At 38.1% G+C, this 18,629-nt stretch overlaps 1 protein-coding gene and 1 long non-coding RNA gene across 2 annotated transcripts; one reads left to right on the top strand and one right to left on the bottom strand.

Annotated features, from left to right (window-relative positions):
- Positions 1–2,414: 2,414 nt before the first annotated feature.
- dnd1 (DND microRNA-mediated repression inhibitor 1) lies at positions 2,415–15,594 on the bottom strand. The gene is made up of 4 exons (XM_026918857.3): positions 15,336–15,594; positions 14,866–14,971; positions 11,074–11,535; positions 2,415–3,791 (listed from the first exon to the last, which is right to left on the bottom strand). The coding sequence occupies exons 1-4, from the start codon at positions 15,342–15,344 to the stop codon at positions 3,229–3,231; spliced, it is 1,140 nt and encodes a 379-aa protein (XP_026774658.2). The 5' UTR covers positions 15,345–15,594; the 3' UTR covers positions 2,415–3,228.
- On the top strand, positions 15,530–16,967 carry LOC117597927 (uncharacterized). The gene is made up of 2 exons (XR_004578668.2): positions 15,530–15,630; positions 16,509–16,967. It is a non-coding gene; the product is annotated as an uncharacterized LOC117597927 (long non-coding RNA).
- Positions 16,968–18,629: the final 1,662 nt, after the last annotated feature.

Genomic DNA, 18,629 nt, shown 5'->3' with positions numbered 1-18,629 from the left:
TCAGTTATTTGTTTCTGAAAAAATGATCCTCTGACTTCACACTATTCACTTTGCAGCTTTTTTTGATTGTTTTCTCCGAACGGAGGCATCATCATCCTCCCTGACAAATAGATCAATTTCACACTCTGTGGGATTTTTTATTTTTTACTCTGCCTTTGCCATTTTCTCCCGACAAATGATTCTTCCGAGGAGACCTCAGTCTGAATATATTTGAATAAATATTGCTCGGGGTATTTTTTTGGTCTATATTTAGAAAATCATTGGCATTTAGGAAAACAAACTTTTTCTTATGCACCAAATTCCAACCTGATTGTGATTTAGAAAAATGTGAACACTAATGGCATTAGTGAACAATAAATGCAGAGGTGGTAGAGGTACTGAAATTCTTTGCTCATGTAAAATGTGAATAAAATTAAAGTAAGGAAATCTGATAAAAGTAAAGTAAAAAGAATAGAAATGCATGATGGCGTTAACAGCGGTATTAGCATTGAAGTTTTGGAAGCTCATCTGTTTGAACAGCGTGTGCAGATTAGGAGGTGAGGGCTGGGCAGACTAAAGCGCCGCTGCATCGCTCTCTTTATGTAGAGAAGTGAGGTCTAAATCCCACTGGTATTGCTACCAGGGCAAAAAATGTAAACAGAAGCCTGAAATAAAGAAATGAATGAGATCTCCTGCACGGCAATATTATATATACAGTTGAAGACAATATTATTAGCCCCCCTATGAAATTTCAATTCTTTTTCAAATATTTCCCAAGTGATGTTTAACAGAGTAATGGAATTTTATCACAGTATTTCATATTATATTTTTCCTCTAGAGAAAGCCTTATTTCTTTTAATTTGCCTGGAATAAAAGAATTATTTAAAAAAAAAATTGTTAAGGTCAATATTATTAGCCCCCTTAAGAAATGATCTGTTTGACTGGCTACGGAACACACCACTGTTGTCCAATTACTTGCCTAATTAACCTAATTAATCCTTCAAGCCTTTAAATTTCACTTTAAGCTGAAGATTAGTATCTTGCAAAACAACTTGTAAAATAATTTGTACTGTCATCATGGCAAAGACAAAAGAAATTAGTTTGGACAAGAATTGTTAATGCTCACAAAGGAGGAGAAGGATTATACACGTTTATCAAAGCGTTTTCAAGTGTCAAGAACTGCCGTGAGAAGTATTACCAAGAAGTTTGAAGATACCCACACAGTGGAGAACAAGACTGGCAGAGGTACGAAGCGAAAGATTTCAAAAACTTTGGAAAGAAAACTAGTGAGAACTGCCAAGACACTAGTGAATGATTTATTCAAGTCTGGGATTGATGTCTCAGTGAAGACGGTCACTAGAGCCCTGCACAGGAATGGACTGCGAGGTTGCCGACCAAGAAAAACTCCACTTCTAAAGAAGAGACACCTCCGAGCTAGACTGAAATTTGCCAAGGACAACCTGATGACTACTGGAAACATGTCCTTTGGTCAGATGAAACAAAACTAGAGCTCTCTGGCCATAGAGATGTTGCCTATGTTTGGAGAAAGAAGGGAGAGGCACTCAACCCAAAGAACACCGTTCCCACAGTGAAACATGGTGGTGGGAGTACAATGCTGTGGGGATGTTTCAGTGCGTTTGGAACTGGGAATCTCGTCAGGGTTGAAGGAAACATGAAAAATGAAGACTACAAGAAGATTTTGAAAGACTCAGGCAATCTGCAACAGAACCTGGTGTGGGTCGATGTTTTGTCTTCCAGTATGATAATGACCCAAAGCATACCTCACTTCTGGTGAAGAACTACCTCCAAATAAGCAAAGTGAACATCCTTGACTGGCCTGCACAAAGCCCAGACTTGAATCCAATAGAAAATCTGTGGGGCACAGATTCTGAAGACCAGAGTCCATACAGGAGACTAACAAATCTGGAGGAGCTTGAGAGATTTGCTAAGGAGGAACAGGCTGCAACTCCTCAGGAGACATGCCTGAAACTTGTTGAGAACTACAACAAACAACTAAAGGCTATTATCAGGGAAAAGGGACACGCTATTGACTATTAACATCAGAGGGCTAATAATTTTGACCTGTAGACTTTTTTTATTCTTGGTTATAATTTTGTTTCTATTTGTTTTACGAACACTCCAAGTTTCCTAAATAAACTATTATGTTTAGAAATGCCGTGTTGAAAAAAATCTTCACTCCATTAAACAGCACTCGGGAATTATTTGAAAAATAATGAAATATTTCATAGGGGGCTAATAATTTTGTCTTCAACTGTAATATAAAATTATCTGAAAACACTGCAAAGTCTTTAAAATGGTGGCAGAATGTCATTCAGTTATTCAGCAGAAGTACAGGTTATTCTGAAAGCTTCCCTGAAAAGCAGTAATTCACTTTTTTAATATCTGTGAAACAGACTTGCAGACTTTTATACAACTTATTTTTTTAATAAGTGCAACACACAAAGCAACCAACACAGCCATGCAAAAAAATCACACCAAAGTCAGAAAACCAAACAAATCCAAATATCATGCAATGGTGCAAGCGAAAGAGGTGAAACAAACTGCAAAGTGCAAAAACACACACAAATTAATAATCATAATAAAATAATTAAAACGTTATAAAACATCATATCAAAAGGTAAAACGTAAAACATCATGTAATTGAGGTAGACCAAAAATAACTAAGCCATGTAAATCAAAGGCAGCTTCAACTCTTCATACTTTCTGATCTTAATATCGAACGTGAAACTGGAGGAGAATGTGGTTTTTTTTGTTTTTTTTTTTGAGTTGAACATGACACTGGATCAAAATCTTTCATCATTTTGTTGTTTCTGTAATAACATAGCCAATCGTTGCACTATGATGTCATCAGTGTAAGACAGACCACCTCTGGCAGTTTCTAGACAGTAAAGTTAGCAGAGCTTTGCAATGTGAAGAGATTTTATTTATTTCATTATTAGTTACTTATTTATATTTGGAGCTTACTTCATTTTTTTTCTTAGTTTAGACATTGCCAATCCATGTTCCTGTTATCTAGTTCTCCTCTAAATAGCTAGAGAACAGCTACAGAAACAAGCTTGGAGGAGATGCTAACTGCTCTAATACATCTACGAGCTCCATCTGTGACTGTGACATCTCTGAGATTTGTATTTTCAACAGTTTAAACATAGGAAAGCTCATCCAGGACCACGTTCTACTACAGAAAATCACATTCTCACCCAAAACAGATGATGCATCTGAGGTCAAAGCTCATGGTTTTCTCGCCTGCCACATGGCGTTGAGGAGCTGCTTGGCAGCGGCTCGATGAACCTCAGCCTCCATGTTGTTGGCGCAGGTGCTGGGCAGGACGGGGACTACGCCGCAGAACGGCATGGCCAGCCCTGGCACCACCACCCTGTAGGCAAAATACAGGAAGCCGTCAGGGCCTGTGTGGTCGTAGCGCACGTTGTAGAGCGGCATGCCGAGCCCGTGCAGCTCACACAGCCAACGGAGCTGGTGCACCGAGTCGTGCGGTGGCTCCTCCGCGCTCCAGGGCTTCAGGGGTAACATCACACTCGTCACCTGCGGGGTTGGACCCCCTACTGCCCGCGAGAAGAACTGCGGGTGAAGGGGAGAGGGTGGAGTAGGAAGAGGTGGAGGATGCTCGGGGTCTCGGCTGAGCTGGAAGCGTGGAGGCGTTAAAGAATTCGCGGCCATGGATTTCAGCCCAGGAGGGGCGAGAGCACTCTCTTCGTCATGCTCCTCGTGTCTGGATTTGGCGTTTCCAGACATCCATCGGACGGAGATGGACACGCCGTACAGCTTCCTGAAGGCTGAGGAAAGGAGAAAAGAATGGGATGACTAGGGAACCTGGTTCTAATTTTAGCTATGATACTGAAGGAAACAATGGAGAGAATTCATTCCTGTAACTTTAAAAGTGGGTCAAGCCTCAGTGGAGTAATACCTTCAGAAAAAAAATCCTTTTCTGAGCCAATCCAGTGCAGTATTTTTGTTGTAAATTACAGATAACCCAAATAAACAATAAGGACAGGCAATATATTGTTCCAGCATGGCTGAATTTACACTCAGCAGCATGTGAAGCCTACCACTAATCCGTGGTGTTGTGATCCGGCCCAGTGCAAAGGCGAGTTACTGCTACCTGCTCGAAAATGGATTATTTTCCAATAACAGTGCATCCCAGATTGTTCTTTTCCTCTTATACCACAGCAATTTGTGAATGATCACAATTTATTAAAGAATGAATGCCCACAAGACACGCTAGTTCCTGTTATCACTTACATTATAGCAGCTATAAACAGTCGTTCTCTCACGAGCCTCTATTTTTTTTTTCTCTCCCAACGTTAACTAGATAAATAAAATGGAAATTTTCACATTACTGAGAAACCGAAAAGTGCAAAGACTCTCCCATGTCTGTCCCAACATATCCCATGTTCCAGCTTTACCTCTGACTGTTACAAACTCTGTTTATGTGGAGCGTCCATATAAGATATGGATTAAAACTTTTGAACTTCCCATTCAGAAAGATTTTCATAAAGCAGGAGAAAAAAAAATCACTTGCTACTAGGCTTGTGCGATATTGATTTATCCCTGCTCTTGACATTTTTCACTGTTCTCACTGTTTCCGAAAACAGTTTTCACTGTTTTTCATCACCAGTAACACTAGTGACTAGTAACACTGTAGTGTTAGAGTATTAAATTCGACACTTTGTTGTAATCCTATTTAATTGTTTAGGTCAAAATTTTCGTCCTCCAGAAAACCCAATGTGCTTTTTTTTTTAAAAACTATTTTTGGCTGAAATTTTTCAATGCTGTTCCTAACGAACATAGATAACTGATGTTAACTTGTCGATTGTTTAATTCAAACACACCTGAATAGACAATATTTCATATCACTGTACTTAAAACCTTCATTCATTCATCCGTTTACAGAAAATGAAAGTTCACCCGAAAGCATGTGAGATGGAGGAAGGGGGCGGGGCTTCCAGCTGGGGTCAGTTAATATCAGAGAGTCCGAAACACTTGTGCAAATCATTCCAGCTTCATACGTCGATTGGCTAATCTCCCATTTTTACCGGGGAGAAAATGAAGACTGCACCTGTTGTGTATATTTGAACAATAACTTGTATTAGCGTACTCCAGTATTAAACTGCGGAGCAAAACGTGTAAAGGTCAGCACGTCTGCTAATATGTTATATAATCGGAGAAAGTGTCACTGGACACTGTGGCAGTGTAATATCATGTAGAGATGATTAAATCGTAATATTGCACCTGCCTACACACTACATTCATTTTTCTTTCTGTAATAAACATGTCTGTTTCCAAATGGTAGAAATGTTGCGCCACAATATTCACGTCGCAAGTTTTGCAACCTAAAAGATTATTTATTTATTGTTCTTTTAATGCCACGTCAGCATCAATGGCTATTTTCATGGCAAGATCAAGGTAGGTAAAACAGGACGTAAATTCTTACAGCATTACAACAATAAAATCTTACAACTTTTCAACAGTGTCAACAACAGCTATACAAGGTCCTTCACTTTAATATTTGATAAGAATTCTAGGATTTTTCCTGGCGAGACATCTTGGAAAACTTCCAGATACATATTTTCCAAGTAGAAACATTTGCAACCTAAAAGTTCTTCATTTAACATTCATTTCTCTGGCTCGAAGCCAGAGAGCTGTGGTTTTATTCCAGCACACTGGGTGATCAGGACTCTTTAATGTCAAGTAACAGTTTATCATTTTCCTTGTGGAAGAAAAAAAAAAAAAAAAAAAAAAAAAAAAAAAACAGGCCCAATTGGTAAGAGCTAATAGCTCTTAAGACCTAAGGTAAGAGCTAAGAGCTAATAGGAAAGAATTTATGAACGTTCACTACTAATTTATATATATAAAATAATATTTATAAAAAGCTATGATCCAATCAACCTCAGTGGGAGGCATATTTATATAAAAATATACAAAATATTTGCTTGGTCCGATATAGTGAACATGTACGTGATGCTGACTGATGGCACACACTTTATTAGCTATTACTCCGCTGAAGTTTAAGATCTGTGCGTCTTTAAGCCTCAGTATTCTAGCTACATCTTCACGTAGCCGTGATAACTCCTCCCATAAAAGTTTCATCTCTGTCTAATCTTTGCTGTAACTGTTACAAACTAGGCTAAGGCCACACATCAAAGTATCGCAGGCAAAACCAATTAAAGTCAATACGAATCTGAATAATTCCTGTCATCCTGTTATACTATTCAGTGATTTATGTTCGGATTTTGATTGCTCTTTGCTAGGCCTTAATTATTTTCCCACCTCTGCTGTGTCATGATGTGGAACAGCAGCTTTCTTGATTTGCATCAGATTAACATAAATTAGCATTAAGCTCGTCAGTGGAGGATCTGCTCAGCGTGGCGTTTGAGAGACGTGCGCTGCAGGCACCCTGCTCTCCACGGCGCAACGTGACGAGCCAAACCATCAGCCTGATACAGCCATGAAAACCTCCTGCGTTTCACACGGCGCTCGCTCACTGCGCCACACACCATCCGCTGATGTATATCCGAGTTGTAAACCGATGCCTGAATCAGACACCCGCTCAAAAAAAAAAAAATTGAGCTTCAAGAATGAGGAATTTGTTTTCTTCTTAATTAAACTTTGGTTCTGAAGCGTTATATAACCATGTGTATAAGCTCATTATCAGACTGCAGAAAGATCAGAAAAACTGTAAGTGTAAGCTGTACGTTGTGTAGGAAGGGGCGGGGCTAAAAGTGGCCTTGCAAAAGTCTTTCTTTCACTGGGGAGGAATAAAACAACACAAAACAACAGAAAGAGTTTTGCAGATGTGCATTGAAATAACTGAAACTGACGAGCTCGGTAATAAATAAATAATTAAATAACAATACCAATTATTAGTTAAATGCATTAGCATTTTGTGAACTAGATCCATAATTTATTTTCCATGTTCTTTGACCCACACTTCACTGGAGCTCTGTCCTCTGGCACTCGCCACCAATCTCACAATTCAGTTTAGCAGCCTGCATATCCAACAAAAAAAAAAAAAAAAAAAAAAACCTGTCACCTACAGCAGAATACACAACGTTTGGTTCCCTTCCTGCAGTTTGAATCACATCCGTAATCAAACTTCACGTGGTCTCAAACGGCTTGTTCGATTCCACCAGCCTAATTATCGCATGTGTAAAAGTGTGCTGTGCGCATTTCAGGATCGGATTTATAAGTATCAGCTATACAGACTGTTACTCAGATTTCATTTGGAGCATCCAGCCTTCAGCCTGAGAAAATTACAGAGCAGAGAAACAGAGTCCGTTTTCTCATTCTGTCTGAGTACTGGCTCGATGTTAGGCATGAGACAAAATATCGTTGTCTCGAGTATCGTTATACAAATTACTGGCGAGACATATTTGCTGCTCATAATGTGCATCACGGTATTTCTGTTTAATATTCATTCGGAGGTAGTAGCATACAGAGCACGTTTTGAGAGTAATGCTGTGTCTCAATTCCCTTATACTATGCAGTAAAAGTATGTACTCTTTTTGTGAAGAAAAAGTACATACTTTTGAGTGTGTAGCAAAAGCACATGCAAGTACTCAGACATACTAACACATCATGTAACGGAAGAGAGAGTTTAGTCATTATTCCTTATAGCATTTATACTATACAATTTAATTTGCCATTCCCTTGATTCAGTTTTCCTATTTCTAAAATGCGCCCTTGAATTCAGTGAAACAAACCGTCACAAAACTCCTCTTCCCTCGCACAAGGAGTTGTGGGTAATATTAGCTGAAAAAAAAAGTGTCCACGGATCCACACTTTGAAAATCTACCTGAAATAGTAGACCATTCGGGTACCTTTGGGATACTCATTTCAATACGCTACAATTTGGGACATACTAATTCTAACCTCGGATACTATTTAGGATGGATAGTAGGCGAATCGAGACGCAGCACAAGAACCTAACTGCCTCAGAGCATGCTTCATTAACAGGTCAAAGTCCATAGTTATAGCACATGCTTCAAACACAAGGCCTGCAACCTCGTTTCATTAGTCATGCTCTGAAATGCAGGTTAATGTTTAAATTAATTTCAGTAAGATGAGGAAAGATACAAAATAAATTTGTTATTTAGCCTAATCATTTAAGGCATAATCTACCATCAAACAATCTTTAGTATTTATTCATCTTTCCATATTAATAACGTTGCCATGGAACACATTTATGACCATTCTCCTGAAAACGATTAAAATAAGATGTTAGTAACGGGGGAAATTACTCCTTGTATTATAAATCCTGATCTGCGTTACTTTTGCAGTAAACTCCAGCAGCGACTTCACCCTCTCTCACCTCCATCTCGCTGTGCTTATAGTGTAGCTATCTGCTGTGTAGCTTTCAACCCGAAACAAGAAAAATGCATTACCCCAATCAGCTAATTCTGCTTCTCATCCCAGCAGCTGGTATCCAATAAAATGTGATTAAATGAAAGAATACATTCATTTAAAAAGCTTTTATTATATTCAGTATCAAATCAAACTCATTTATTAAAATTATTAAAAAATTAAAGAATTACTAAAAAAAATTAAAATCAGGCTTTGTAAATGTAGAGTTTTAGTGGTGGAAGTATGGCTAGGCAATATGATGATATTATCGTGATAAATTTTGTTGCAAATACACTTTTCGTAAATATCACGGGTATCAATGTTTTTTTTTTTTTTTTTTTTTAATACTTAGAAAAAAATTTAAAGTAAAAATTTTTTAAATGTTAGCTTTTTTCCAGAATTTTTATTTTTCCCTTCTCATTAAATAATAAAAAAAAATATATTTTAAAAGAATTAATTTTTTCCAGACATTAAATAAACTTGGCTTTTCACAGGATTTTTGGGGCTGGTTTTTTGTTTTGCTGCCAGTTTGTTAATAAATCTTTATTCGTGACACAGTTTGTGCATCATAGGAATGTCTTCAAGTATGGTGATATGATATTTTTGTCGTATTGCCTGCCCCTGAGTGGAAGGTTTTCCGGTAGATTATAAATGACAAAATGAAGAAAACAGTTGGGATTTTTGAATCTTGTTTCTACAGGAGTGAAAAATTACAAAGACAACTAATTTTTGTCTTATAAAAACTTCTTCCATACGGCAGTTATTATTGTTTTTTTCCCCGCTTCCATAGTTTTCTATAGGTTACGCCGTTTTTGTGTTGAGTAAAAGTTTGTCAGTTACATTTAACTTCGACTGAAGTTCAGCACCAAACACTGAAAATTCATCTTTTATATAAATTAAGCCGGAGTCTTTCATTATTGTGTGTCGAGCTTTTCAGGTCACACTGGCTGTGGTGGCATTCGCTCAGGTGTTGTCGCACTACGTGGAACTAAATATATGGTGCAAATTGTCTGTGTTGAACACTCAGATTATTACACACCTGCGTTACCACTGCATATGATCAAAAAAAAAAAAGGAAGTTTATTAGCTCGATAAAACCAGCCACATTTTACATGCCTGGTTTAAAAGCGATTATTTATTAATTTCCCTTTTTCAGTTCTTAGCTCCTCACTCTGAGGATAAGAGAAAAGGATGCAAGGAAACAAGGAAAGAATAAACCAAGGACAAACACTGCGGCGTTGCTTCAAAACTTCACTTAGTTCAGCTGCATTACTTGTTCTGTACATAACTCATCCGAATGTACACATCATGTGGCTTCATTAATGTTAATTCAGTGTGCAGTGTTTTAATTTATACTTGTCACCTGACTTTTAACATTTCCCTTCTTATTTTATGTTATTAATAATTTTAATTAAGCACGTATACTGTATGCTTACGTCCGTCTTTACAATTAAAAAAGAATTTGTGTGCATTGCTCTTGAAGCCTCCTATCCTCTCTGTCTATTCCTCTGCATGCATCTTAATAAGCATATGTCCTAACAGATACAGGCTTTGACTGATTACTCTGTCAAGGGCTGAACTCCACAGGGTCTAAGAGACAGTGGGTGCATCTCAAACCCACTCAACTCTACATCCTTCAGTCTGTAAACCAGCAATCAGTCGAAGTCCCTATCTTTCAGGACACATCGTTATTAAGCTTCACTCAGAGGAATAGAGTAAGGGAACGAGGAAAGAGGAGCAAATCAAGGATACCTAACTAGCATCCTAACTAGAAATCTTTATACACACACACATTCCCCATTGTCAGCATAAGCATGTTCTATATGCTCTCCCAAAAAATAATTTAAAAAAAGCCAATAAACAATACAGTAATAAACAGGGATGTATAGAAAAATTGATTCAAACTGGAAAATCGGTTCAACAGTCTCCTATACAGTCGCATTTGTGTACAGCCCTTGATCAAATTGAAAAGGGAATCTTTTCAGTTAAAAATCGATACTGCAGTTGAAAATCAACAGACACACACATACATACACTCTACATACGCTCCCTGGTTCATTTCCCATGCAAGCAAGCAAGCAAGCAAGCAAGCAAGCGAGAGCATAACGGTGCTGAACTGAATCATATCGGTGCTGAACTGAATCATATTGGATCAGTAGTGAACTGAAGTGTATTCAATCATTGCATATCCTATCGTTTGAAAGAGGGAGACTCACACCCCTAATAATGAATAATACAAACAAAGTTAATCATATTAATTGCATAGAAATAAAATCCTTGGATGAAAGTAAAAGAAAACTATGCCTTGCTTTATGAGCCATGTGAGAAGGACAGGTGAAGAGTAGAATATTATTTAGGCTAAAACATTAATATTTAAGCATGAAATAATGTTTTAATGACCGATAATAATAGTGTGTGTACAGTCAGATCTATAATACAGATAATACAGATGGGAAACTTCATCAATAAGCGAATTTGCTTTAAAGTGACACTTCAGTGAGCAAGGACACTTCATTTGGGAGATACATCTAGCCTTTATTGCTTCTGTCCTTGTTTCCTTTCCTTACTTCCTCAGAAGGAGGAACTAAGAAGCGAGAGAGAAAAAAAAAAAAAAAAAAAAAACACTGAGGTGCAATTTAAGAAATGAAAAGCAAATGAGGCATCGATTAGAGCATTAGGATGCTCCCCTGTTCTAGCCCACATATCCCAGCATACCTTGCACCAACACCTTCTTGGCCATGGAGGCAGCATAGTGGGAGGAGTAGTGCACGAGCGCAGTGACATCCTTCTCCTTTGGCCCGGTGGTCCTCATAGTGACGCCCTCCACTCCGTCAGCAATTTGCTGCAGCACTGTCAGCAGCTCGTTGCGCTCCATGGTGGGAGGCAGATCGCTGAGACACAGCTGCCTCTTCTCCGTGCTCCTCCTGACGGTGAGCCTGACGCCACTCTGGATTGGATACAGGTTTAGAGCCCGGATGGCGGCGGCTGCGCTAGCCGTGTCTCCGTATTTGGCGTAGGCGAAGCCTCGGTTCTGCCCGCTGAAGTTCATCATGAGGCGGAACTCGTAGAGCGGGGCCACGCTCTGGAACAGAGGGATCAGCTGGTCTTCGTACACGTCCCGAGGGATCTGACTTATAAAGACCTCGCAGCCTGGACCTGGTGTCGGACCTCTCCATCCTGGTAGATGAGGAAGAAGGGGGGAGTAAGAAAAGAAAAAATGAGTTAGAACAGAGAGAAGTAGATGCAAGTCATGAGAAAAGTAAACATGTGGAAAGGGTAAAAGTAGGTAAATGTACTTTAGAAGCAATTGTCAGGGTCGCTGTGGATCCAGAGCCTATCCCAGGAACACTAGCCGTGAGGCAGGAATACACACTCATTCACACCTAGGGGCAATTTAGACTATGATCCACCTAAGGTGTGTTTTTGGGAGGGGGCGAGAACCCCAGAAAGACAGCACCCTGAGCTCAGGATCCAGCCAAAGATCTGGAGCTGTGAGGCGGCAACACTACTCACTGCCCCATCATCACGCTGATCTTAGCATGAAATACAAACATGAGACACACTGCCATAGAGTTTTTCACGCTTGCTCACATACTGTTGTTGCACCCAGATAAATATTTCTCAATAACCATAGCTCACCTATCATTTTTCTGTCCAGTTTTAGTTTTTTTTTCCACTTGCAAACTTTAAAAAGTACCAAGTAAATAAATACACAAGCAACAAATTCAGTGCATTTCTATGCAATATTTATCTAGCTGATATGTAACCATGACACCAGCACACGCACACGCGTGCACACACACACACACACACACACACACACATACACACAGAGCGAAAGCTGTGTTCACAAGTCATCTGTGCAGTGTGAAAAACAGATTACAGATTAAGAAAATGTGTTAGTGCATTCGAGACACTGAGACATTTTCCAGAAATGTGTGCAAGCAATAGAGAAAAACTGTAATGTGACAGGATTATTCATTATTTTCACAACAAGCTCTCTGCTAAGCAGCATGATAAATATCCAAAGCATTAAAGTAAACACATAAGGTTGCTTCAAACCTTATCTTAGATTAGATTAACAAAGAATTTTAGCAGAGAATCTCCGATCATCAATCAAAGCCCAACTTTAAAGACGTGATAGTACTTAGCTCTTAATGCACCTCAACATAGAACTAGTTGAGAGTTTGTTTCTATGGTAACAGCCAATGACTCAATGACACTCAATTTATTTAAATCTTGCAAGAACAACATGTGAGCGGAGATGAATTCCCAGATGCACAAAATCTCCATATCACCAGCCACTTTAACGCCTTACTAATACTGGGTAGGACCCCCCTTTGCTCTCAGAACATCCTCAATCCATCATGGCATGGATTCTACCAGGTGTTGGGACGTTTTTCCGATCTTCAGTGAGCCTATGCTCAATGTAGACTCAGATGTAGACTTTCTATTCTTGGCTAACAGGAATGGAACCCAATGTGGTCTCCTGCTGTTGTAGCCCATCCCCCTTAAGGTTGTGCATTCTGAGATGCTTTTCTGCTCACCACATAAGAGTGGTTATTTGAGTTACTGTATCCTTCCTGTCAGCTCACGTCTGGCCATTCTCCTCTGACCTCTCTCATCAAGAAGGTGTTTCCACCCACAGAAATGCTACTCTTTATTTGATTTGTGCCACTAGTGTCTTAGCTAACCATTAAAAATATCCATGTTAAGTGCTGAATGTTTATATATAACAAAATTCACTGGGAGTACAAGGGAGCAAAACTGGCCATGCTCTCACAGAGGGAGGGGTGGCATACACTCTCCCCCTGTCAATCAAAGCAACACTAGTGGGAGTCTGTGAGCTCAGGCATGCCAAAGGGGGTGGAACGTGCTTTCCTCTAAGTGTGTTATGCCGCCCTGTGCAGCAGCACGAGTTCAAAAAGATGTGTTTGGCATGATAGCCCCACTCATCCACGCGAAAGCTATCACATAGGTGGGAATTAGCCAACACTAAATTAAGAAAGAAAAAAAAAAAAAAGAAGGAGGAAATTAAAAAAGATTCAACACTGAATGGATAACATCAACTCCTCATTAAGGATGTCATCATTAAAACAAACTGGATGCCTAGATCACTAATTTTACTGCAACAAGCAAGACATCTCTTAGCTTCGTTTACCATCAATGGCGAGGAGCTCAGACATAAAAAGGAAGACCACAGAAGTTACGGCTTCATTCCAGACCGTTTTTCCCCACAAAACACATTTTAAATGCAAGCAACTTGCTTTGTTTTTGTCGTGCAGTTAACACAGTTTATATAATTTGCCACTATCATGCTGGTACGATCACTGTGTTGTGGCAGAGAACAACAGTACAATGCATTCTCTGTGCAGTCTGGTTGTCACTGTGTCTATACATACTAACTGGAGTACTGGAGTATACATATACACGTGCACACACACACACACACACATCTATGGAGCGAGAGAGAGAGAGAGAGAGAGCTTGGCAGTTTTGGTAGCTATATTTAGTAGTTTTTTGTAAAATCTCATGCACTGGAGTTTTCTGCTTGGATCTGTAGCAGATTTCAGTACCACTGCATGAAAACAGGCAAAGAAGAAATGTAACTTCTGCTGTTAAAAATTCCATGAAAACAACTCGGATAACATAACGGATTTGGACCACTTTGCCTTGCAGTGTGAACATAACCATGTGTAGAATTTTGAAAGTTGATATTTTTAAAGCAGGCTTGAATGTGAAGAAGGTTTAGAAAAAAAGTTCACAATTCCAAGTGTATTAGGCACAAAAACACAAAACAGAGTCAATTTTAAAAAAAAAAGTGTGTGTAAGGATTTATACAATCCTGCTGAATATCTTAGCCATTAGATATAATGACAGATTTTACTGTTGGTTTTATTTTGGTGATCATTCTATCATCAAACCCTCCCAGTTTAGGTCCAAGTCTAAATGTCCAGCTTGGTGAAAAACTGCCTTATATCTCAAGCCACACTGTTTATTATAGCATCCTCACTACTCTAGTACACTGAGTTTAACCTCATGATGGGGTTTCTAATGAGTTTAAAAGTACTAATAAGGTTTGTTAAGGAGCTAATGAGTTGAATCAGGTGTGTTAATCAGAGAGAAGAAGCTCTCATGCAATGAAAGAGGAAGGGGGAAACACTAATTTGGAGAAAATGGACTTCTCTTTTTAATTAGCTGGTTAACTGATCAGCCAATGAGAGTGCTTGTTTCTAAGAGCTAATTACTTGCAGGTATGAAGGAGCTGAGTGGGATTTTAGAGAGAGACATGGTTAAGGCATGGTACTTCATTCCCTCACCAGAATGATGGAGTTTTCTAGTTAATGAATGAGGGGGGAAACTTCTAAACAGGGCTGAGTGACAGCTTGATTTTTGAGGCTTAACAAGCGTGCAGAGAAGAGGAAAATTCTTTTCGGGCACAGGATGCCATGTAAAAGGAACTGAAAGAAGGTTTTGATTGGAGAAACCCCCAATGCGCGCACATACCCGGAGGAGGAGCACCATATCTGCGCTGGCCGTTAACCTGCGTCAAGGTGGTGTTGGTTTCCTCAAGCCACTTCTCTAGAGACTTCAGTCTCTGCGGATTCAACATCTGCAAGCAGAAATACAACCCCAACCCTTTCACATTCACATTAAAGTTCAAGTTCCCCACACATTAGCCGTGCGCATTAGTTAATACACCCTTGTAGTCAAGTGCGCATGTTTTACGCGCGCTTAATGGTTTGTAGAAAAAAAATTTGAAATGGAAAAAAAAAATGAAATAATATTCGACAGATTGTGAATCCGTGCTCGAGAGAGAATTCAATTAAAAGCCTTGGAGTACAAGTTTTCTGTAATGTTTCCACAACATTAACATTACATTTCAGAAATAAATAAACAAACAAACAAACACACTCCAAACTTATGATGCATCCAGTGATGCAGTTTGGTGTAAACAAACTTGTATCAGCATTTACCTGCAACATGTCTTGTTCCTTCTTTCCGGTTTTCCAACAGAGTTATGGCAAGATTAACGTTAAGGAAAATAATTGTTTTTTTTTTTTTTTTTTTTGCACGTTTCTCACTGCGACACCCAACAAACGGCTGGAGGGAAAATGGGCGTGGCTTGAAGGAGAGCTCAAATTACGCGCACAAATGAGAAGCGGCGTGTCTCACCGCGCCGGGATTTATTGGTTAGTCAGGTACCTTCAAGCTAAATTGAATCTAATCCTGGATGTTCTGATGACCTTTTACCTGGGGGACATCACTGTGGTAAGGTTTTGGGTTGCCACCTGACTCAAGCCCCTTTTACAGTTAATAACTAGTAATTAGTTTAAAGTTACTAGTTAAAATTAGTGTTGTGAAACTTTTTTTTCAGCCAGGAATCCCTTTAAAAAACACTCCACAAACATAGGGTAGTATTTTTATAAGTATAATGCACCTCTATCATATATATATAATATATATATATATATATATATATATGATACTGTGTGTGTGTGTGTGTGTGTGTGTGTGTGTGTGTGTGTGTGTATGAAATTAATGCCATTTTGCCATTTGTTTGCCCAGGACTGTATACATATATATAATTATACAGTCCTGGGCAAACAAATGGCAAATACTAAGCTTTTAATGGTCTTAACAACAAATCATTGGTGAGGAAATGGGCAAGAATGAAACAAATGCACTCCTGAGAGCTCCTGTGCCAACTGTTTGGGGAAAAGCTAGAAACAGGGATTATAGTCTTCTTGTACACAAAGGTAAAGTCATGATAGTGTTCAAAATGTTTGATGTAAAATTCAAACTAACACATGTCTGGGTGTACAAAATTTTCCACAAATATATTCTAGGATTTTTTTTTCTTAAAAGATTAGTCACGTGGCAGATTTGGTTATCTGCTACACCTGCAGCCCATCAGGGGAAGATAACAAGCTCATTAATGGACCCAGGATTAATAGATCAGTGAGAGAGCTACAGTATTTTTCATTTTTGCTCATTTCCTGACCAGTGATTTGTTGTTAAGATTATTAAAAGCTTAATATTTTGGCTTTTTGGGCTTGGTAATTTTTTTGCCCCAGATATATATATATATATATTAGGGCAAAATGGTATGTTAATTAATTGATTAATTCATTCATCTTCTGTAACAGCTTTGGTCAGATGGATCCAAAGCCTATGCCAGGAACACTGGGCACAAGTCTTGAATACACCATGCACTCTCAGAAAAAATTAGTACTAAACTCCTAAACTAAATTTAGAATAGCCAGTCCGCCTACTGACATGTTTTTGGGAGGTTGGTGGAAACTGAAGAACCCAGAGGAAACCCACGTAGACATGAAGAGAACATGTGAAACTCCACACAGTCATTCAGCTAAACTCAGGGTCAAACTAGGAAATCCGGAGCTACCCAGTAACCCATCATGGCAAATAAATTATGTGCCATGACTTATTTATTGGTGCCATTAGAGCTTGTTATTCCTGAACCTCCCATCTGTGGAAACCCAAACAAATTACACTGCATTAAAATGTAGATTCAAGTATGATACATTTTGCGTCATATTAATGTAACTTTTGCTATTTTTTTTTATTAAACTGGCATTTTAACACAATGTTTTTATCCTTGTTTATAAGCTTAGTGTGAGCCCATTCAGTACCCAGTCAGTAGTGACCAGTCAGTTAGGCATAATACTTCTAAAAACCACTACTAAGACATAAAGAATTGGAGTAACTATTTTCAGTTCTTCTAATTCCCAAAAATATTGATGTTTAACCTGTTCTAACTCTGAGTCAATTTATTTGAAACACAAAAACGTAGGCTAGGACAGTGTAGGGAAACTCAGGAGCAGGAAACATTGCTTTAGTCAAATAACATCCCAATAGTTGCTGGTGCATGTAGCAGTTGAGTGCAAAAGTTTGCATACCCTCAGGATAAACTTAAGAATACAAGATGGAAGTGTATTATAGCCAAAAAGACATTTAGGCTTTACAGATTATTCCAAGTAGAAATAATGGTAAAATTGTGTATATTTAATGAAATAACCAGTAAAAAAATTATCTCCTTTTCTAAATGTGATATAAATATTCTCTAATAGCATGTATGCCCACTCGTGACTTTATAACATCTTCGTATCCTCTGAGTTTTGGATCAGCTGTAATATTCCCATCCATTTTCTTCCTAATATAATTGTTCAGACACTGACGTTGGAGAAGTACCAGAGTTTACTTAATTATCAGCAAAATTTGTAAATAACTCTCACAATCTGAAAGAGAAGAATAAAATAGAATCTAATCCCATGTTAATATTAAAGTAAATATGTTACAGAATAATTATATACATGTAAATTGTGTAAATATGTGTAATATATACATGAATTTGTATGGATTTGTTCATTTGTCTATTTTTTTTAAATTTATCTAAGTATCTAATTATTAATTAATATATATATATATATATATATATGTGTGTGTGTGTGTGTATATGAGAGAGAGAGAGGGAGACATGGGTAGATAGAGTTATTAATTACAATTCATATCAATAAAGCTGTTTTTTGAATCTGTGAATCTGTTGTAACTCTGCACCATTTCCTACACTTCCTTCTTCAGATCAGCCCTGGAGACTGAGAGGGTTTTAACACACAATTTGACATCTTTCTTTAGGTTGTTGGTTTTATTTTGGATTGTTGTCTTGTTGCATCACCCATATTTCATTTTTAAATATTTAAAAAAAAATTTTTTTTTATTGTTATTCTAGCCTAATACGAGTATACAGTAGAATGAAATAGAGTTCTCCAAAGCCCTGGTGCAATATATTATAGAAAAATAACAACAATGCTGTACAACATAATCACCAGACAACATGTAGCACAAATTAGAAAAGTTGCAGTGCAAATAGACAACAAGATACAAGACAATAAATATATGCTGAGCAAGTAAACTCTGTACAGTAAGTACAACACAGTATATAAAACACAACACAACAGTGTGGGACATAACCAGGATGGGTGTTTTAGTGCAGAAATGTGTCATATACATAACTAATATAGCAATGCTGATTGCATCGTAAATAAATTGATCCTTTTTAAACTGTTATCCTTCCATGTGTCCGTAAAATGCTCAGATTCCAGTTGATTAATTTTATTGGGATAAATATCTTAGTTTACAAGACTTTTGAATTAGTTACATTACATACCATTTATATATTAGATTGTAATGAACTTTATCATGCTGGTGGTATGTTTTGGGCAAATTTATTAATCAAAAATAGCATGCAA

Source organism: Pangasianodon hypophthalmus, chromosome 9, assembly GCF_027358585.1.
Source record: "Pangasianodon hypophthalmus isolate fPanHyp1 chromosome 9, fPanHyp1.pri, whole genome shotgun sequence".
Lineage (NCBI taxonomy): Eukaryota > Metazoa > Chordata > Actinopteri > Siluriformes > Pangasiidae > Pangasianodon > Pangasianodon hypophthalmus.
Note: the sequence above shows the minus strand (reverse complement) of the source record. Positions and strands in the feature narration are given on the sequence as shown.

Coding starts and splice junctions, on each gene's coding strand:
- dnd1 (XM_026918857.3), bottom strand. Junction 11,536..14,865: donor ATATGGTGCTCCTCCTCCGG/GTATGTGCGCGC, acceptor CTCATCTACCAG/GATGGAGAGGTCCGACACCA. Junction 3,792..11,073: donor CAAGAAGGTGTTGGTGCAAG/GTATGCTGGGAT, acceptor TCCTTTCCTCAG/CCTTCAGGAAGCTGTACGGC.